The sequence below is a fragment of the Diorhabda carinulata genome, chromosome 1, assembly GCF_026250575.1.
Source record: "Diorhabda carinulata isolate Delta chromosome 1, icDioCari1.1, whole genome shotgun sequence".
In the NCBI taxonomy this organism is placed as follows: Eukaryota; Metazoa; Arthropoda; class Insecta; order Coleoptera; family Chrysomelidae; genus Diorhabda; species Diorhabda carinulata.
This window is the reverse complement of record NC_079460.1, coordinates 11,027,153-11,045,132: the sequence shown is the minus strand read 5'-3', so window position 1 is coordinate 11,045,132 and position 17,980 is coordinate 11,027,153. Positions and strand designations below refer to the sequence as shown.

The following is a 17,980-nucleotide window of genomic DNA, read 5'->3' as shown; positions in this document are numbered from 1 at the left end:
GTAGTATTTATTTTCTATGTAAATAAAACTATCCTTACTCGTCTTTCTTTATCGTGATCTGGTTGGTAATCTTGATTATCCATTTGTGTCCATTTAAAATGCCACGCCGTCAATAAGGAGATACCTGTAATAAAAAATAAACAATTATGTGCATTTATTCCATAAAAAATTATTAATTGTTACATAACTTAATAACAAAAATAACTCTAGAAATCATATTTCGAAATATAAGAAAACTGCAATTAAAATAACAACTACTGGTGCCAATGTTGACGTACACCTTACAAACAAACATAAGTGACAGAAAATCATAACCAGAAAAGACAGAAAAGCGGTTTTTTTTTTCAAGTTCCATTTATTTCTAAAAGTGATTTGCGTAATAAGCGAAAGCGTTAGAGCCGCGGCTTGTACTGGCTCAATTCCCTTAATCGTTCACCCTCCTACGGGCGAATAACGAGGTTTGCTACGATCGCAGTGCAGTGTATGGTGAACATTTTATGAGTGGTAGTGCTATGAATCAATGCTGTAGGAGATTTTCCGAAATTCGAATGGACGTCTAAGGGGAAGCTAGTCAAGGACACAAATCTGTCGCTAGTTTGGCTGTACAAGTTATCCAGGAGCATGGCAGCTTACGATTAGTATACTTTTCACATAATTCACCCCGAGGCAGGATACCGGGTCCCATAAACGTAGAGCTAAAAGCACAAAATGAAGCGAATGGCATCAGCCCCAGCTTACACCAATGAAAGAAACAGTTTCTCACAGACATTGTTATGTCACAATCTAGAAACCAAATAACAATCAAATCAATAGATGGATTTCCCCATTAAACTAAAAAAATCGAACCGAAGAGAAGAGAAAAACAATTACTACTTTGGGAAAGGAAAGTCATACTTCTTGTTCATTTCATGGAACAGAGAACGAAGGAAGTCTACTGTGAGACCTAAGCCCCTCTGGAGAACGATGTAAAACAAAAGAAGAGTCATACCCTCATCTGACTTGGTTCTGATCCACGACAATGCACGGTCGTATAGTGCCAATGTCAAGTTTAAGTGGGAAGTCTCGCATGCCTAGCATCCAGTGAATATTATCTTTTTCGAAATGGAAATAGTTCGCTACCAACAAGAGCTACAGGTACTACAGGAAAGTATGGATATACATAACGGATAACGACAAGAAAAGAAAGCAGATCATGAAAAAAATTACCGGAGGAGTTTGAGCAAACTCGCAATTCAATACTATTCAATTTCAAAACCAGTAAATTTACATATACTACAATTTATCTACGATATTACACCTTTTATTTTAATTAAATACTGAAAGTACATTGGAAAAATAATAACAATGCATACAAATTACGTGAATAAAATAGAAATTAACCACTTTGCAACCGTGACCTATATAAAAACAAAATAAACAATACAATAAATTATTGAAAATGATTCACCACTGTTGCATTGGACTTCTGTGAAGTATAAAAGACGAGGTCGGTAAAATTGAGTATATTCGATTAGTAAAGAATTGTTTAATAAACAAACCAAAAATATACACATATACCTTAATTGAAAATAATACGCATACAGGATAGATTTAGTTAATAAGAAACGTAATAATAGTAGTTGCAAGATAAAAGAAATACCAACAAGTTCTAAGTAGCACTTTGAGCCGCAGAATATCGAAACATGAATATTTTATCGTGGGTATGATATATACACTCAACAAAGAGTTCTAAACATTAACAAAGTAAAAAGGTAATATAAAATTTGAATTAAACTCCTTCAAAGAACTGCTTTTAGCTAGCAATGCACCAACGTTGAATCCATGACGGAAAGCATTTCTAGAAGGTTTCTTTCTGATATACGGCCGATAGACAGACAAACAAAAACAAGTTGAAACATGTTGCGTTGTCATGATACAGAAAAAAGCCGTTAGTCAAATTTGCAAGTTTTTAACTAAGATCTCGCCAATTTGAATTTTTACCACTTTTTCAACTGCTTTTAGGTCGAAGAACGTCTTTCTCGTCCTTTTATGTTAATGGATTGTTCAAAAGTTATGTTCCATGAAAAATACTTCAAATACAAAATTTTTATTTGAAAAATACTCATAAAAGTGGAATTGTTCTACTGAAAGGGTGAGAAAGAGTATCAGTTTTTAACTAAGATCGCGCCAATTTAAATTTTTACCACTTTTTCAACTGCTTTGAAGTCGAAGAACGTCTTTCTCGTCCTTTTATGTTAATGGATTGTTCAAGAGTTATGTTCCATGAAAAATACTTCAAATACAAAATTTTTATTTGAAAGATACTCATGAAAGTGGAATTGTTCCACTGAAAGGGTGAGAAAGAGTATCAATTTACCACTCTCTATCTCGCTTTACTTGTTTAAAAATCAAACATATTATTCTCCTTTTTTGTCATTCCTACCACTCGAAACTTGGACGTCATAGTAATCCAATCAGAAATAAATTGACATTTTGACTAATTTTAAGTTTTTATCAAAATATCTTTTAAAAATTATTAAAAAACACCAATTTTGAAACAGAAGAGACCTGAAATCAAGATATATATTCATCTATTTTCTAAATACTGAGATTTCTGCCCTATGTACACAACATCACAATTAGTACAAGACACTTGATATATAATATTACTTCTTTTATTTTTTGGTGTTCTAATTTTAATTAAGAAAATAAACTAACCATGAAATATCAAAAAAACACAAATTCAGTTATAAATATTAAAAATTTTTGTCTAATACACGAAAAAGAGAATTTTTAGAAATGTTTCACTTTCAAAAGAACGAAAAAGCTATAAATGATAGAAAAGATCTAAATAATTTGAGTAAAATTTATAGTTCTATTTTGTAAATCCTAATAAAACTACAAATAATTTAATTGAACAAAGTTCTAGTTTGATTTTATTCTTATATTGATGTTCATGATGTAGATGATTCATGTTCTTTGGCTTACTTGTACTGACAGCAATATTTGTTTTGTATGTATGTATGTAAATGAAAGTACCATATCAGTGTAGTTATGTGTAATTTGTTCAACTGAATTACTATATATTGTCAGTTTCCATTTTAAAAGTTATATTGTAATCACGTCTACTAATTTTTCTTGGTTTAGTTGAAAATGTATGTAAATATTATATTGTTAATGAACGTATCCCTGTTCTAAAATGTTTTTTATTGTGAATTCAGGAAACTGCGAAATCGGAACTGGATGGAAATGCTGTAAATTCAGTGAACCGCGAAAATATATTAGATTTGCCACCTACCATCGAGGTCACTGGCATCGAAAATTCGCCATGCTGTTTGCACTGAATAACAAATAAGTTTGCATTTCTTCTTAGGTATGTTCTGTGGTTCATAATATTTTATTACGTAATCTCACTAATGTTCTCTGTAGAATTTCGGAGTGATTGATTTTTATCAAGTAAAAAATATATGTCTGAATTCATACTATTCGTAACAATTGAGTTTCGTTTTTTTCTGTCCAATATCGTTTTATAAAACGACAAGCTGTTAACGGCATTATAGTGAGGATCGACCCTAAATTAGTGTACGAACACGACATAACAACAGTTTTATAACTGTTACATTCGTTATAATCATCAAAACTATATAAACAATTGATCTACTTTCCTTGGTACTTTCATTTTCTCAAAATATATAGTAACAATGCTAATGATGTGAACAACTGCAAAATTGTTTACTACACTGTTACCGTTTACTTGAGAAAAAATTTTTTTGTATATTCAGTTGTCTTTCATAAGAATCATAATAATATATTGTTTTGATGTGTGGTTAGAATATGTTAAAATATTGCGTTAATTCCACAACAAACAATAGAATATTTATGTCCAGACTATCTAAATAGGAGTTACAGATAAATGAGACATATTTCAAGATAGTGAAGATCGTGAAATAATATTAGAGTATTTTTAAACAATTAATAAATTCAAAACTTGTACTGAATTTGCCCAAATTAAAGATACAGCATACAAATAAATTTTTTCTATTATTGTATTCGTTACGTTACGGTGCCTACAATATTCATTTTCTTTCTGATTCGAGACACTTTATCTATAGTGCGCATGCTTGAGAATGCGCAGAACCGAGCTAGAACCTTGGAAGATAAGATTTGCTTGGTTCAGGTAATCACGCTCTACCACTAAATAAAAATAGGCAACGACGTTGAAAACATGAGAATTTGTGAAAATATTATATAATATAATTTATAAAAGTGAGAATCGTGACAAATTATCAATGATGTCAAAATATTCGTGAAGGAGGTAATTTTACTTAGAAAAGCCTACTTATATGGATTGTGGTCATATTCAATATCAATATATATTTTATTTTCACTTTAAACAACACCAAGAAACCAGAAGAGAAGATAGAATTTCTTTTCTTTTTAATCTTTGAACAATCCATTTTTAGGAATTACCTTGATTCAGGTTCTACAAGTCATAAGCGGTATATTCCATACATAATCTTCAAGTGTGATTAAAGTACTGAACGTAATTAATACCAGCAGCGTATTTTTGCCTATGTAAAATAATAGAAGAAAAACACTAAATTTTCAGCGAAAAGATTCAAAAGTTCTACCTCACGACACATCTTTGTTTTTTTAATAATACACTACACCTATATATCCACATTTGCCACAAAACTAGAAAACTAAAAAGATTGATCCGAAAAGGGCAAAATAGATTAAAGATTTTACGTCATCTAACTCAGTGAAATTTTCAGATAGAAAAAAAGGTTAGTTGTATTAAACTACCTTATGTTAACTTGAGTATACACAGGTTATTTGAAAAATGTAAACAATTTAAACAACTTCCATTATACAAGTGATATTTGAATAAAACGTTGCGATATGTTATAATAAACGTAACTCTTCCACTAGATTCACTTAATGGTATAGGAATCGATCGTGTCAATATTTTGAAACGAAGTAGTTACCGCTGTCAAAAGTACAAAATTTCTTGAGAACGGAATTTTGTGAAATTATGATGGAAAATCAAAACGGACTGTTTTAAAACATACTGTTGACGGATGAATTTACGTTTTCGATGTAACATTAGCTCAATATATCCACCGTAAGATATTAGTCTCGTTAAAGTAAACCTGTGGGAACTTCTGTACGGACTTATCACGGTCGAATCTCATGGCTTGCTTAACCTTTTGGTGTAAGCGTGTAATGTAAGCTTACGCTAGGTACACCATACGGTATCAATCGAAAAAATTGATTTTCTATCTTGCGCCGGTCACCTACACACCTACACAGGTAGAAAAAGACTGCACAGGTTTACTCTCACAGATATTCCGGTCTACCTGCGCAGGGAGAACTCTCCGGCGAACCGTAACGTGTATGTTAACTATAAGAGTTTTAATAATTCTTCAGAACATCTACCTTTTTCATGTTATACATTTATTGTGTTTGGTAAGGTATATAATTTTTAATATTTTGGCATTGCTTGATATTTTCCACTGTGCAGTTGATATTAGCAATATATTACCGTACGCACTCATTTACAAAAGCTCTTTAAAATGAATAATTGATTCTCAATATTAAATCACAGTAACTTTATTAAGTTGTATTTAAAAAATAATATTCGACTACGTGAATAGTTACATCTCTATAATCTTTGTAATGCAAACAATTCAAAACATTGAAAATATGAAATATTTAAAGTCTGCAGCATTTTTGCGTATACTATGAGAGGTTCTCACTCAAATTTCAGCCATTTTGTAGCTTAGTTTCTGTGTAACAATCGTATATGTGAAATTTTGGTTGAAATGGAAAAAAAACTGAGAATATAGCTGTCATTAAATATTGGTTTTTAAAGGCAATACGCCTACGCAAATGAAAGAGGAGTTAATCACTATCATAATCCTATCATACGACTACGACCCGATTAACTCCATTAGCTTCCGAACAACAATGAACATGATCCGGGTTAGTTTCCGAACATTCAGATCATGATCGTGTTGATCCAATCATATTTTGCGAAAAGTCCTATTGTGTTACCAACGGTGGAAAATTTGTAACTATTTGTCAGTTTTAACCGGGCCTAAATCTATTAATATTAAAATTTCTTTATTAAAATTTTTTTATAAGCAATATAAATGATTACGCTATTTACGCTAGAATATATATATATATATATATATATATATATATATATATATATATATATATATATATTCTCAATTTGTTGCTATTTCGCCTGATTAAATATGGTTCAGAAACTCATAAAATGACATGTTCTCAAAAACCAACTGGATGACTCAGATTTTATTTTATAGCAATTACTAATTATGTTAATTCCATTAATGAATTCTGTGGCATTCAAGGTTTATAACGCAATTTTATAAAAAAAATAGTTTCAAGTCAAAATGTTTTCAAATAAGTTATCAATGATATAAATTACTTACTTGTCACACTGCGTAAATACTTTTCATATTGGTAGCTGATAATACCTAATCATTCGACGTATTTAATCCAAAAATAGATAACATGAGTGTACAAATAAGAGATCTTTAAGATCTGTAAATATTCGTTACACTTTATAAAGGTTTAGTTATTTTTATTAAACCACGTCCATCGTAATTAAAAACATATATTTTGGTTTGAAGATAATATACTTAACCAAAAATTCAGGAAATTTATTTAAATTGAGATTTTATATAAATTGTTAGGAAAATTTCATTATCAGATTTAAGTTTTATGTAGCTAAGATAACTTTTAGGTCAAAATAAAATTTTTAATTTTCCCAACATCGAATTAATTTGGCATTCCGCACACTCAAGGACGGATGACAATATAATATTTCATAAGTTCGTAACATTATACTCGCTATATTCACCAGAATAACGTATAGCAGAATTCAGATTTTTTCACCCGATGAAATTAATTCACAATTTTGCACTCTTATGGAGAACTGATGATAATGCATTTCGTTTCGTAGTCCTTATTAGAACTATCAGGTTAATATTTTCCTTCCGGAGACGTGATCTGAGAATCTGAGTTAACTATATATGAACTAGAAACTTAAGTATTCATTGCGGAAGAATATACATTGAGATGGCTCTAAATAGACTGGTATGATTTTAACAATTTTTAATGATTTGTATCTTAATAGAAATCTCGTAAAAAGGTCTACTGTCAATTAGTTAGGTTAAACGAAATTGCTGCAGTAGAATATATTTTAAAATAACGTAGCAGAAATCCTGCAACAACTGAAGACAAATACAATAATGCACGAAATAAACAGTATTGAATTGGCAATTCTATAATATATTTAAAAAATACATATTATTGACACGTCATTACATAACCTAAATGTGCACCTCCTCGTTCAAAATGGACTTCATAACAAGCTACTCGTAATAGAATAGAGGTTGCCTCGGGTCTGCAAAGAAGACTCTATTGTTATCCTTCAATTAATCGAGGGTTTGTGGTGTGTATGTTTGAAAGCAGCATTTTCAGCTATGCCCCAAATATATGCGTTTAGAGATGCGAGATCTGGAGAAAATGTGAATTATAAAGAAAGTCAGTGAGTCGTGAAATTTTATCTTTTTTGTTAATGTTATTGTCGAACTACGACAGCAGTATGGCAAATTTCTCTTATTAGTCGAAAACATTTTTTCATGATAGATCGTTCCTTATGCATTCCCTATCACAAAACGAAGGTAATTTTCTCTTCTTAGTTGTGCGTTTGCGTCTCCAAATAATATTATCTCGTCTCTCTTTGGTATTTCCTCTCATACTTGACTTAACTATTCATAGAAGTCAACTTTTTCCTTTTCTTGTGCCACCTCTATTGATGCATATATATTGATAATCGTAACATATTTGTTATTTATTTTCAGTCTGAAAGTTGCTATTTTTCCATTTACTGGTCTATAATTAAATGGTATTATTCATTTTCTTATTTTCGTAGAATCCTACTCCCTTATTTCCTTTTTTTGGTCTTATGCTGAATAGGAATATGTATTCTTCTTTTTTTATGTCATTTCCCATCTCGTTTCTTGTGTTGCAGTGATGTCTATGTTGTGTCTGTTCTGTTTCCTTTGCTACTTCTTCCATCGTTCCGGTTGTTAAAAGAGCCTTTATGTTCCATGTTGCTATTAGTAGTTGTTGTCTTTCTTAGTTATTTTTCTCTGATTCAGTCTGGTTCAGGCTATTCTTTTATTTTTTCTATGCTCATTAGTATTATTAACATTTTCATTATCATATTTGCAACTATTACTACTATTTTTCTCCAACAAATTACTACTAGAACTGCTATCCTTATTATTACTGTCGTTTTTCTCCTATCCTTGCCATTTCGTTTTCTGTTTTTTTTTGAATTCATTTTCATCTACTGTTATTTTATTGTAACCAACTTCTACTTCTGTTTTTCCTTTTTTCCTTTCTTTTGCTCTCTCACGCAGTTTTTTTTTCCAGTTCTTCTTGTGTAAGGTCTTCATTAATGTATATTTGTTCTGTTTGTGCTTATTCTGGAGGATACTGTCTTTCTCCTTTTCCGTATTTAATTCTATTAAGCAAGTTTTGACCTTAATTTTTTTTTGTTTGTTTCACTTTAATATTCAGATTCAGCTGCGTTTCTATTATTCTTTCAGCTGCTTCCTTTAGAATAATTTTTTATCTTCTGTATCCACTTTTATTCCAGTTAGCACTACGTTGCTTCTTTTTTTTTCTTTTTTATATCTATCTATTACGTCGGCCATATGAACGAGAATGATACTCCATCAGAAATATTTTCTTCTATTTTAAACAATTAGACCGTAATAATTAATTGATTGATGTTTACTTCACAGTTCTTAGTTTCAGTTCGGTTTATTTGTAAAGTTAGAAAAAGTCCATATTTGAGTAGTGAGAAAATTGGGAAACATTAATTATAGGCAAATAGAGCTCTTTTGTACACAATTAAAATTGGATTCTCTCATCCAACAAGAATAGTTACGTGACCAAATCTATAACTAAGCCGATTTGTTTCCAGTAGCCCATCGAAAAACAAAACGACATCTCTTGAACTAAACTTACTTTGTATGGATGAAAATCAACATGTGAAGTTCCTTTCAAATTTTTCTTCACTTCATACCATTTCTCTACGCTTTTGTTGTGGAATTTCAGTTAGGATATAAATTATTAGAAATATAAAAAACCTCTTGTTATCTTCTACGTGGATAACCATATTCTAATATCATTAAAACTACAAAACCAGAACAATTTTGAGTACTAATGACATGAGCCTAGCATAGCCTTTAAAATTTTTATCCAGTCGTTTTCTTTGAATATATTTTATTTTCACAAAGAACAAAGTCAAAAACTTGACAATTGAAATTCGATTTACCGACCGACGTTGGGTAACATAAAAAAATCAGTTCTTTCAAATACTTTCTTACTACATAGTCTTCTTTTAAGTCTACACTAACACTATTCCAACGATGCTCTAACGTTTTTAACCCTTTAAATCATTTTTCTTCTAAAAATAGGCGTTTACATATGCAATAGCGTTCTCATCTGGTGAAAATATCTCTTTAGTAAGTGAAACTTGTAACATTAGGAAATAGAAAAAAGTCGCTAGGGGTCAGATCTGCTGATTACAGAGAGTGCTCAATCAATAGAAGTGTAATTCATGAATATTGGCCATGACGATCACCAAAGTGAGAGATTGTGCGTTGCCCTGATGGAAAAGATCTTTGTTTTCCTTTAAATGCGGTTCCTTTCTTGCCACTTTCTCGTTTTACCTTATCAAGAAATTATGCGGAAATACTTTCTAAGTATTTTTTACCTTTTGAAGCTAGTCGATGCACACAAACCCACAACTATCCTAAAAAACGGTCGCTATCACATTTCCGTCCGTTCAAACTTTTCAGAAAATATAGGTGAATTTAGGTTCAATCTATAGTTATGAATGATAGTTATAGTTTAATCGGGTTAACCTGATCATGATCTGAAGTTTGTTCGGAAGCTGATCGCAGCTAATCGGATCGTAGTCATATGATGGGATCTATCCTACCCAGGTAGACCGGTAAGTATATGTGATCAGCTGACAGGTTGTTTCATTTGTGTATGGTTTTTTGAGCGTTAAAAATTATTTATTTCTCTTAAATTGTTATGTGTAATTGATAGGTTACTAAGGTTTTCGCTTTTTATACTTTTCGATATTCCAGCATTAAAATAGCTTATTAGCTTAAACTTTAGTGTAAAATATGTTCGGGGGAGTAAATCGTTGATAACTGAATTAACGCACAAAAAAATTAATAAACAACTTAAATCTCCGTTTAAGGGATAGATTTATTCCAGAAATAATGAAAGACAGACGAAGAATGACAAACTATCAAATATTGGCACATTCACAATGTTGAATCTTATCCCATCTTCTTTTAGAGCCTCGTGATTAAAAAAAACTGTAAAAATAAATTTGTAGAATATTTGGAAAAAATTATCTTTGAATGAGATATATAATATCATTTTAGATATCATAGTTTGTGAAGTAAACGATTCAGTGTATAAAAACAATCATTAAGAAACAATAAAAAATGTTTTTCGTCGTCGTAACTAGTTCATCAACATGTTTTCGATAATTATAAATAGTATATTGATATTATTACTAATATAAAGATGATTTGATTCAAAGTAAATAGTAATAAAACAAAACCATGTAGGTACATACTATGGAGTGTAGAGAAGGAGGAACATCTCTGGGTTAAAAAATGTGAGCTGATTTTTGATGGGAAAATAGGTGGCGCTGATTATAGAGGGTATTCTTTTTTTACTATTTTTTTAATATTTTTAAACGTTGTTTAATACTTTTCACCACCTACATAATATTCTGTTTTCGTTAGTTTATAGAATCTGAAGCTAGTTTCAGATATAGTAAGTGTTTAACTTCAGATCTAAATACCATAGTACAATCAGCACCACATATTATCCCTACAGAATTCAGACCATATTTTAAACGTACCGTCCATAAGAGATGTACCTCCTTCTCTACACTCCATAGTACATACCATATAAAATGTAGTAGCGTATAGTGAAGTAGAAATCTGTAATACATGTGTTTTTTTCCTATTTTACAGTTACCTTTATCATATGACAACAATAAAAACTTATCAAAGCACTTCGAATCCAAACAACTTGCAATCACTAATATTAACAAAAATTTGTGATAAATTAATTAAACATACTTCGCGTTTTCTGATCGTGCCTCTCTTCTTTCGAAACCAAATTGGTGTTAATTGTATTCGACAATATTTTATAGATATATAATTTTTGTATTTGGGAAAATCTAGAGATACTTCCGTTTGGCTTTTTTAAGAATACTGGATATATGTTAGATGCAAAAGACTCCCTTCACCTGTTCAAATGCTCTGGATCATGAGACAACGATTGCATGTTAGCTGAATACTTCTATTCTTATCTAACCAATAAGACGACGAGGTAATGCCATCTCCTCCGTACATACGAAAAGTATGAATGAGATCGTCAAAAAACTGCAGTAAAAATAAAATATAATTTCTATACCTCGAGAAAACTGAGTTTTTGATTTGGTTATCGTGTCCATAAGGAGTTACTTAAAAATGTCTTATATAAAGAAAAGGGAAATTACAGTACCTACTCTCAAAAAGCGTAATAGGACATTAGAAACAATTTTATGAAGCCTAACATTAAATTTATATACAAAGAGAAAACATATGAAATTATACATTAAAGATTAATTGTGAATATAAGTGTCGTAGCTAACGTAAAGATATCAAATTGAATGTTATACTTAAAAACAATACAATAATTTCAAAGTTTCGAATCTACGCTACATTGAGGAGTAGAATGGATATAAAATCAATGAAGTGAATGAATAAGTTAAATATCTGATTCTTGTGAATATCACGATCTATTAGTATACTGAGATCCCTGAAACGTTGACACAAAGATACGTCCAAAAAAATCTTTAGTATTCCATTTGATGTATTATATTATATTGTACTAATTGTAACGCTGTCTACATAGGGCAGACATCTCAGTATTTAGAAAATAGACTAAGAGGTCAATCAATACGATAAAAAAAATAGAACCGCATAAACGAACCATGGAATATCAAAAAACATAAATTCAATTATAAAGATTCAAAAATTACTATTTATCGAATCAGGATCAGATTGCTTCAAGATAGCGACGAATTCTGAAATTTATACCAATACCTCACTAGGCAAAATTCTCAAAATTGAGCGAAATTCGATATTCGAAACCATTTCTGTCATTTTAACGAAAAATTGGTGAAAAAACATTAACTTATGTGATATTTCATGCATAAATGAAGTTAACTATAATTCCCACATGCAAGGAACCAATATATATATATATATATATATATATATATATATATATATATATATATATATATATATATATTGTATATAATATTATTGGCCGCTCCGTTAATATAAAAAACGTCATAGGATAACTTGTGCCTAGCTTCAGCATTGACCAGAAGTCATAACACATTAACTAACAATATAACAATATACCAAATTATTTTGTAAGAATTTCTGTGTCCCAGTAGTAAGCCATGTATTTCCGGCGCTGTTAAAAATATTAATGATCCTAACGTAAAAATTTTTTATGTAGGAGTTAGTAGTTTGATGAGGTGGTTGCGTGGATGAGAACAGGTCAGTAAATCCTTGATGTAAACTATAGTAGACACTGTTAGTTTATATCTATATAAAACATTGTATTTTCATTTGTGCTTTGCTTTGGAACAATGTAAAGACTTATTATTTCAATATTAACCATTAATTTTGTTATGACTGTGTATGGCTCTGAAATATATATAAAATTCTTTATTCAGCCATCTGGCCGACTACTGCGTACTACACAAATTTTACGATTTTGGTCCATATTTACCATGTTCGTTAAGATCACATTCTGGATTATATTGTTACTCTTCAAACTGTGTTCTGAATAGATAAAGCCAATAGTCAACCGCCTCTTATGCTAACTGTCTGAGAAGTGGATTTACAGGATTCAGTAGTCAGCCTTTGTAAGTAATTAGGTAGGTACCTACAATCTAACTTTTTAGACTGTTAACAGAATGGCAAATAAGAAACGGCTAATACGCCGGAACCCTAATTCGCCGGAAATTCTTTAGAAAATGCTCTAAAATCCAAGCGTGAAGAAGAAATGACTATAAGAGAACCTGCTAACTTCAAACGAAAAAATAAAACTAGTCAACTGGATCAATGAGTTGGCAAAATGTGGACTCTACCGCAGAAAATACGAAACTGTTCAATAAATTATAATTAAACAAGAAAGGCAAACGCCATTTGAGGAAGAGTCATCCAGAGTTGTCTTTCAGAGAAGTTGATTGTTTAACATCAAGAAGTATAATAATAGAAGAATACTTACGAAAATGGTTTCGTGAACTTAAATAGTATTTAAAAGAACAAAATGTTTCTGATATTTTGAAATACCCTGTAAGAATATTCATTAGTGATCCATAATTCACCGCCCTAAACATATTCTAGAAAATACGGACTTATAAGGTATACTCCACATATTGTAAAATTTTTATAAAAAATTAAAGAATGGTGCTAATTCAAGAAACTCAAGTTTTTGACCGTGTAGTTGCAATGACTGACCCATAGTATGGTGCAATGCCGCAATGTCTAATTTTCGGCAACTCGACCGTTACTTCACGGAAGGATACGTTCCAAGTGACAATTATCTCAGAAGAAAATGTAAGAGCGTGATAAACTCGCACGATCTTGGCAATCAACTAACAGAGGCGAATGTTTCTTTGAGTAAATTAATTGTATCCATGTTTGTTTAGTGGGTACAATAGATATTGATCACTAGTAAATTATCGTCAATAAAAAAATCTATAGTATACGAGGTTTATGAGAAACTTAATTGAATTGGTTAAACTGAAAGCAATCTGGTAAAGTTGTGCTAGGTTAGTTTGTTTATTCATCCGTACAGCATTATTATGATTCTATTAGTGAAGTTATGTATATCAAAATAAAGCATAAGAATTTTGAGCGAATTAGCGAATTGAAGTGATATTTTGTGGTTAACATGGTTATTCCATAGTTTTTGGCTTGTACAAATCATGGAAAGCGGAGAAGAGATTGAAGGTTGATCTCGCTCAGGGAAACAATCAACTTCTACAGCTGATAGGAATTTTGAACGAGTGAGTGCTGCTGTTAGATCAGATCATGGTTTAATAATAAGGATGGTTAGTGGATAGTTAATTTCAAGTCCCTTCACCGTACATCAAATTTTGACAAACGATCTGGACATGCGAAATATTTGTGTCAAAATGGTACGGAAAAACCTCAGAACTGAACAAACAATCGACGAAACGCGTTGATCAATATATACCATTATTTAAAATGCTTGTGAATTTGTTCCTTTTCCTTTATCTTAAAATGAATGTCAATTTGCAAATCTAGAGAATAGGTCTAACCATATAAAATGTTTCTTCCAATTAGTAGATGTCTCATTCAGTTTTTGAGGTTGAAGATGCCGAATTTTTTATATCATTCATAGTACAAATGAATCATTTGGTAAATGAAAAATCAGACTAAATCCTATAGAAAGAAAAACAGTAGAGGATATATAGTCCTATGTAGAACAATACTTATATTTGGTCAAAATATTGAGGTTCCTAATAGCTACAATATACATGTGAAACCACAATTGCTTTGGAGATCACTATTGCTGCTCTGACGAAAAGTTTGTTGTAATATCTCCTATATCTTATTATACAGATTTGCAACACCGTGAAAATGTGAAAACTTTTACTATCAAAACTTCCTCTAAAATTTGTGCCAAAGCAGTAGAAAACCATCGTCTTATTTCTATTGGATCCCCAATTGTCAGATTGGAGGATGTCAAGAGCGGCGAAATGTCGAGTTTCTCCGAAGGGGTTATGATTTGTTATAATATTCATAAATATATGCAATAAAATCAATAGAATTTTATAGAAACTAAAGTTTCATTAGAGATTACTAAATCTACTCCGACGAAAAAAATAAGCAATCGAGTTCAAGTCTGTGGCAAAATATGGATAATACACAAATGGCAATTCTAATAATTATTATTGTCGTTTAAATCTACTTACCGCTAACTTTATAAATATAACCTACAAACGCAAGGTACATATAAAAAGTGAATTCACGAAGTTATGTTACTTATTTTTTGAAACTAGAGTAAAGTATAGTTGAAAAAGAGTATATTCAGTTCTGCATGCTTTACCAGTTGGATAGATAAGTCAATAAGGCTGCCAAAAATTATCTATTGAGCTTTAGAGCAAGATAATGATGACGTCAGAGAATGGTAGCGTTGGTTTAAGAAATGTTTTGTTGAATGTCGATAAGGGTAGATGCCGTTTGTCAGGAAGTACTTTACGTTTTTTCATTTAGAAATCTCCAAGCAACAAGAGCTTGCGAAAGCTTGAAACAGATCATAAAAAACTATTTATCAATTGCTGTCACTTGGTAAGGTCTAAAAGTTTGAAATTAGGTTCGATATGAATTAACCGAAAACAACGTTGACCAAGGCTTCAGAATTTTGTAGTTTGATACTCTCTTGTCAAAAACAATTGTTGTTTCCGGAATAAACTATTAACTGATGAAAAATGGGTGTTTTATGTAAAGCAGATATAGTCACAATGGATGAACAACAGTGTCGCAATTCACATCTAAGCTTGATTTACATAGTGTACAATTGGAGAAGTTAGATCGAAGAATACGCGATGATTAATAGGAAGGACGTAATCCTTCATTACGATAACTACCTACCTACGTAACCATATTAATCTAATTATATTATTATAAGAGATGCTTAAGGTTCATTGAAATAGACCTTAGTTTCATTGGTTCTACTCGAATTGTTTTGACCTATTCATTTTTCCATTCATTAAGCCAACTTTTATAAGTCTTACTAGTTTTCACATCAACATTGTTTTAATATGTGAGAGTAATTCAATACATTTTAACTACTACATTACTGAGCGAAGTCTTGAAAACGAAAGTAATAATTAATTTCAGCGATCTTAAATTTAAAACGAGTTCACTTTCATTTCACCTACGGTTTATTACGTACGTATACTAATTTACTGATCTGAATAAGAAAATAAGTTAAATTCTATCTAAATAAATTCATCATTATTCTTTGTAATAACGGAAAATAACCATTAAACACAAAAAAATCCGACGCTAACATCAAATATTGCTATTAGTAAATTTAAAAACGAGTGTCAACCAAAAGAAAGATTGTGATCTACTATAGTCTGATATAAACTTGTTAACAATAATTTATATGCGTTTTCTGTTAATTTCTAGTTAATTTATATTTGGCCCCAAACCATTATTTAAAATATAATTTTTAACTCGAAATATCGTGATGAGTCATTGATGCCATTGAAAAAATAACTTTTTACTTACATACTTTTGTTTATAATCGTAAATTTTCTTACATTAACGCTCATCCCACAAGATAATATAACATGCAAAGTTTCTTAAATCAAAGTCTATAATTATCTTTGATGGTTGATTATTAAATTATTCATTAAAAAACTGATTTCTCTATCACCTTTGACTTAAAAAGTTGAGAAGATGAGTAGCTACTGATTTTGTTCGTTATCTCCTCGATTTCAGTTTTTTAATAAGAAGACCTTTGTTAGCTTTTATAGTTATCATAACACGATTTTGTTGTAGAAACATAAATGAAAAAGTGAAATCAAAACCCAGCTGTTACGAATCAAAGGTCATAATGGCAAATAAACAGATAATAAAATCTAGTGTTTATAGACAATTTATGACATGGGACTGATTGCAAAACATGAGTTGCTTTTTAGAGAAAATGAAACGTGCATATTTTTCATAACAGCAACTAGAAAATATATGTTTAAAAGCACCAATGATCAATATGTGCTTGATGTTAACAAGCATAGACTGCAACTGTAGAAAATTTTCAAAGATTCTTGATTCATTACAGCCTGGATATTCTGATGTACGATACTACAGTATTTTTCAAATCTCAGACGAAAAATAATTCTTGTTTCATTATTTAAACATGAGAATATATATGCAATGTGTCCCTTAATATTTAAAACGACGAGTGATAAAATAATTATCGATTTCAATTGTTATTTTTTGAGGTTAGCTCTGCTCCTTTAAGTTTTGGTTTCAATTCTCAATCATTTTATGTGTGTCCCTATATATTTCTATTCGATGAAACAATATACAACTGAATAGTATTTCTTTCTTTTCACTCGATTTCAATTTCCCTACTTAAATTTATATCTTGCGTCCCAGGGAGTAATTTAGATTTTTTCAGTTATTTAGATATCAAACTAATAATTTCAGGGTCTCTGATCATCTTTGACATTTCGATATATCCAATTTTTTACGGAGTCTTGTTCGGTCTCATTACTTCCTGTGCGAAAAGTCCAAAATTTTCTCCACTATATTCATGTTGAGCGTTTTCATCAAGAATGTGGATTGATGATCCGTGAAGTACATGTAAAAAAAGCAATATGAGTAATTAGCCCCTGGTACTATCCTTCACACTTCTTTCCTTCAATCTACGCCCCACGACTCATTTTTTAGTCTGACAAGGTATTTATCTGTCCTATGAATACAGTTCACTATAGTGAAGATCACCATCTTTCAGTAATTCTTTAAAAGAATTGGAAGACAAAGGTATGATACTATGATCACCTTGGTTTGTTGTCGTATCTGACCGCTAGATGGCGTCCACGTCACAGTAGGCAAAAAATGCGATCCACATGACTCAAGAACCCCACGAATATTCGACCTCAGACAATTATTCAAATTCTATCACACGTGGTTAGCGGTTTCATTTAAGCTTATCTATAATGATTATTTATAAGGGAAGGCAAAAAAACATTATAGCAAAGATAATACATTTTCGTTAAATGTTATTAAGTACAAAGTGA

The 17,980-nt window shown here is 30.8% G+C and overlaps 1 protein-coding gene across 2 annotated transcripts in view; it reads right to left on the bottom strand.

Annotated features, from left to right (window-relative positions):
* LOC130894095 (uncharacterized) overlaps nt 1-17,980 on the bottom strand; it is a 116,088-nt gene that overhangs the window by 24,967 nt on the left and 73,141 nt on the right. For both annotated transcript variants that reach the window (XM_057800687.1, XM_057800678.1), the window contains one exon: nt 39-124. In XM_057800687.1, coding sequence (XP_057656670.1) covers nt 39-83 — 45 coding nt within the window. In that variant the 5' untranslated portion in view covers nt 84-124. The remainder of the gene's footprint in view (nt 1-38; nt 125-17,980) is intronic.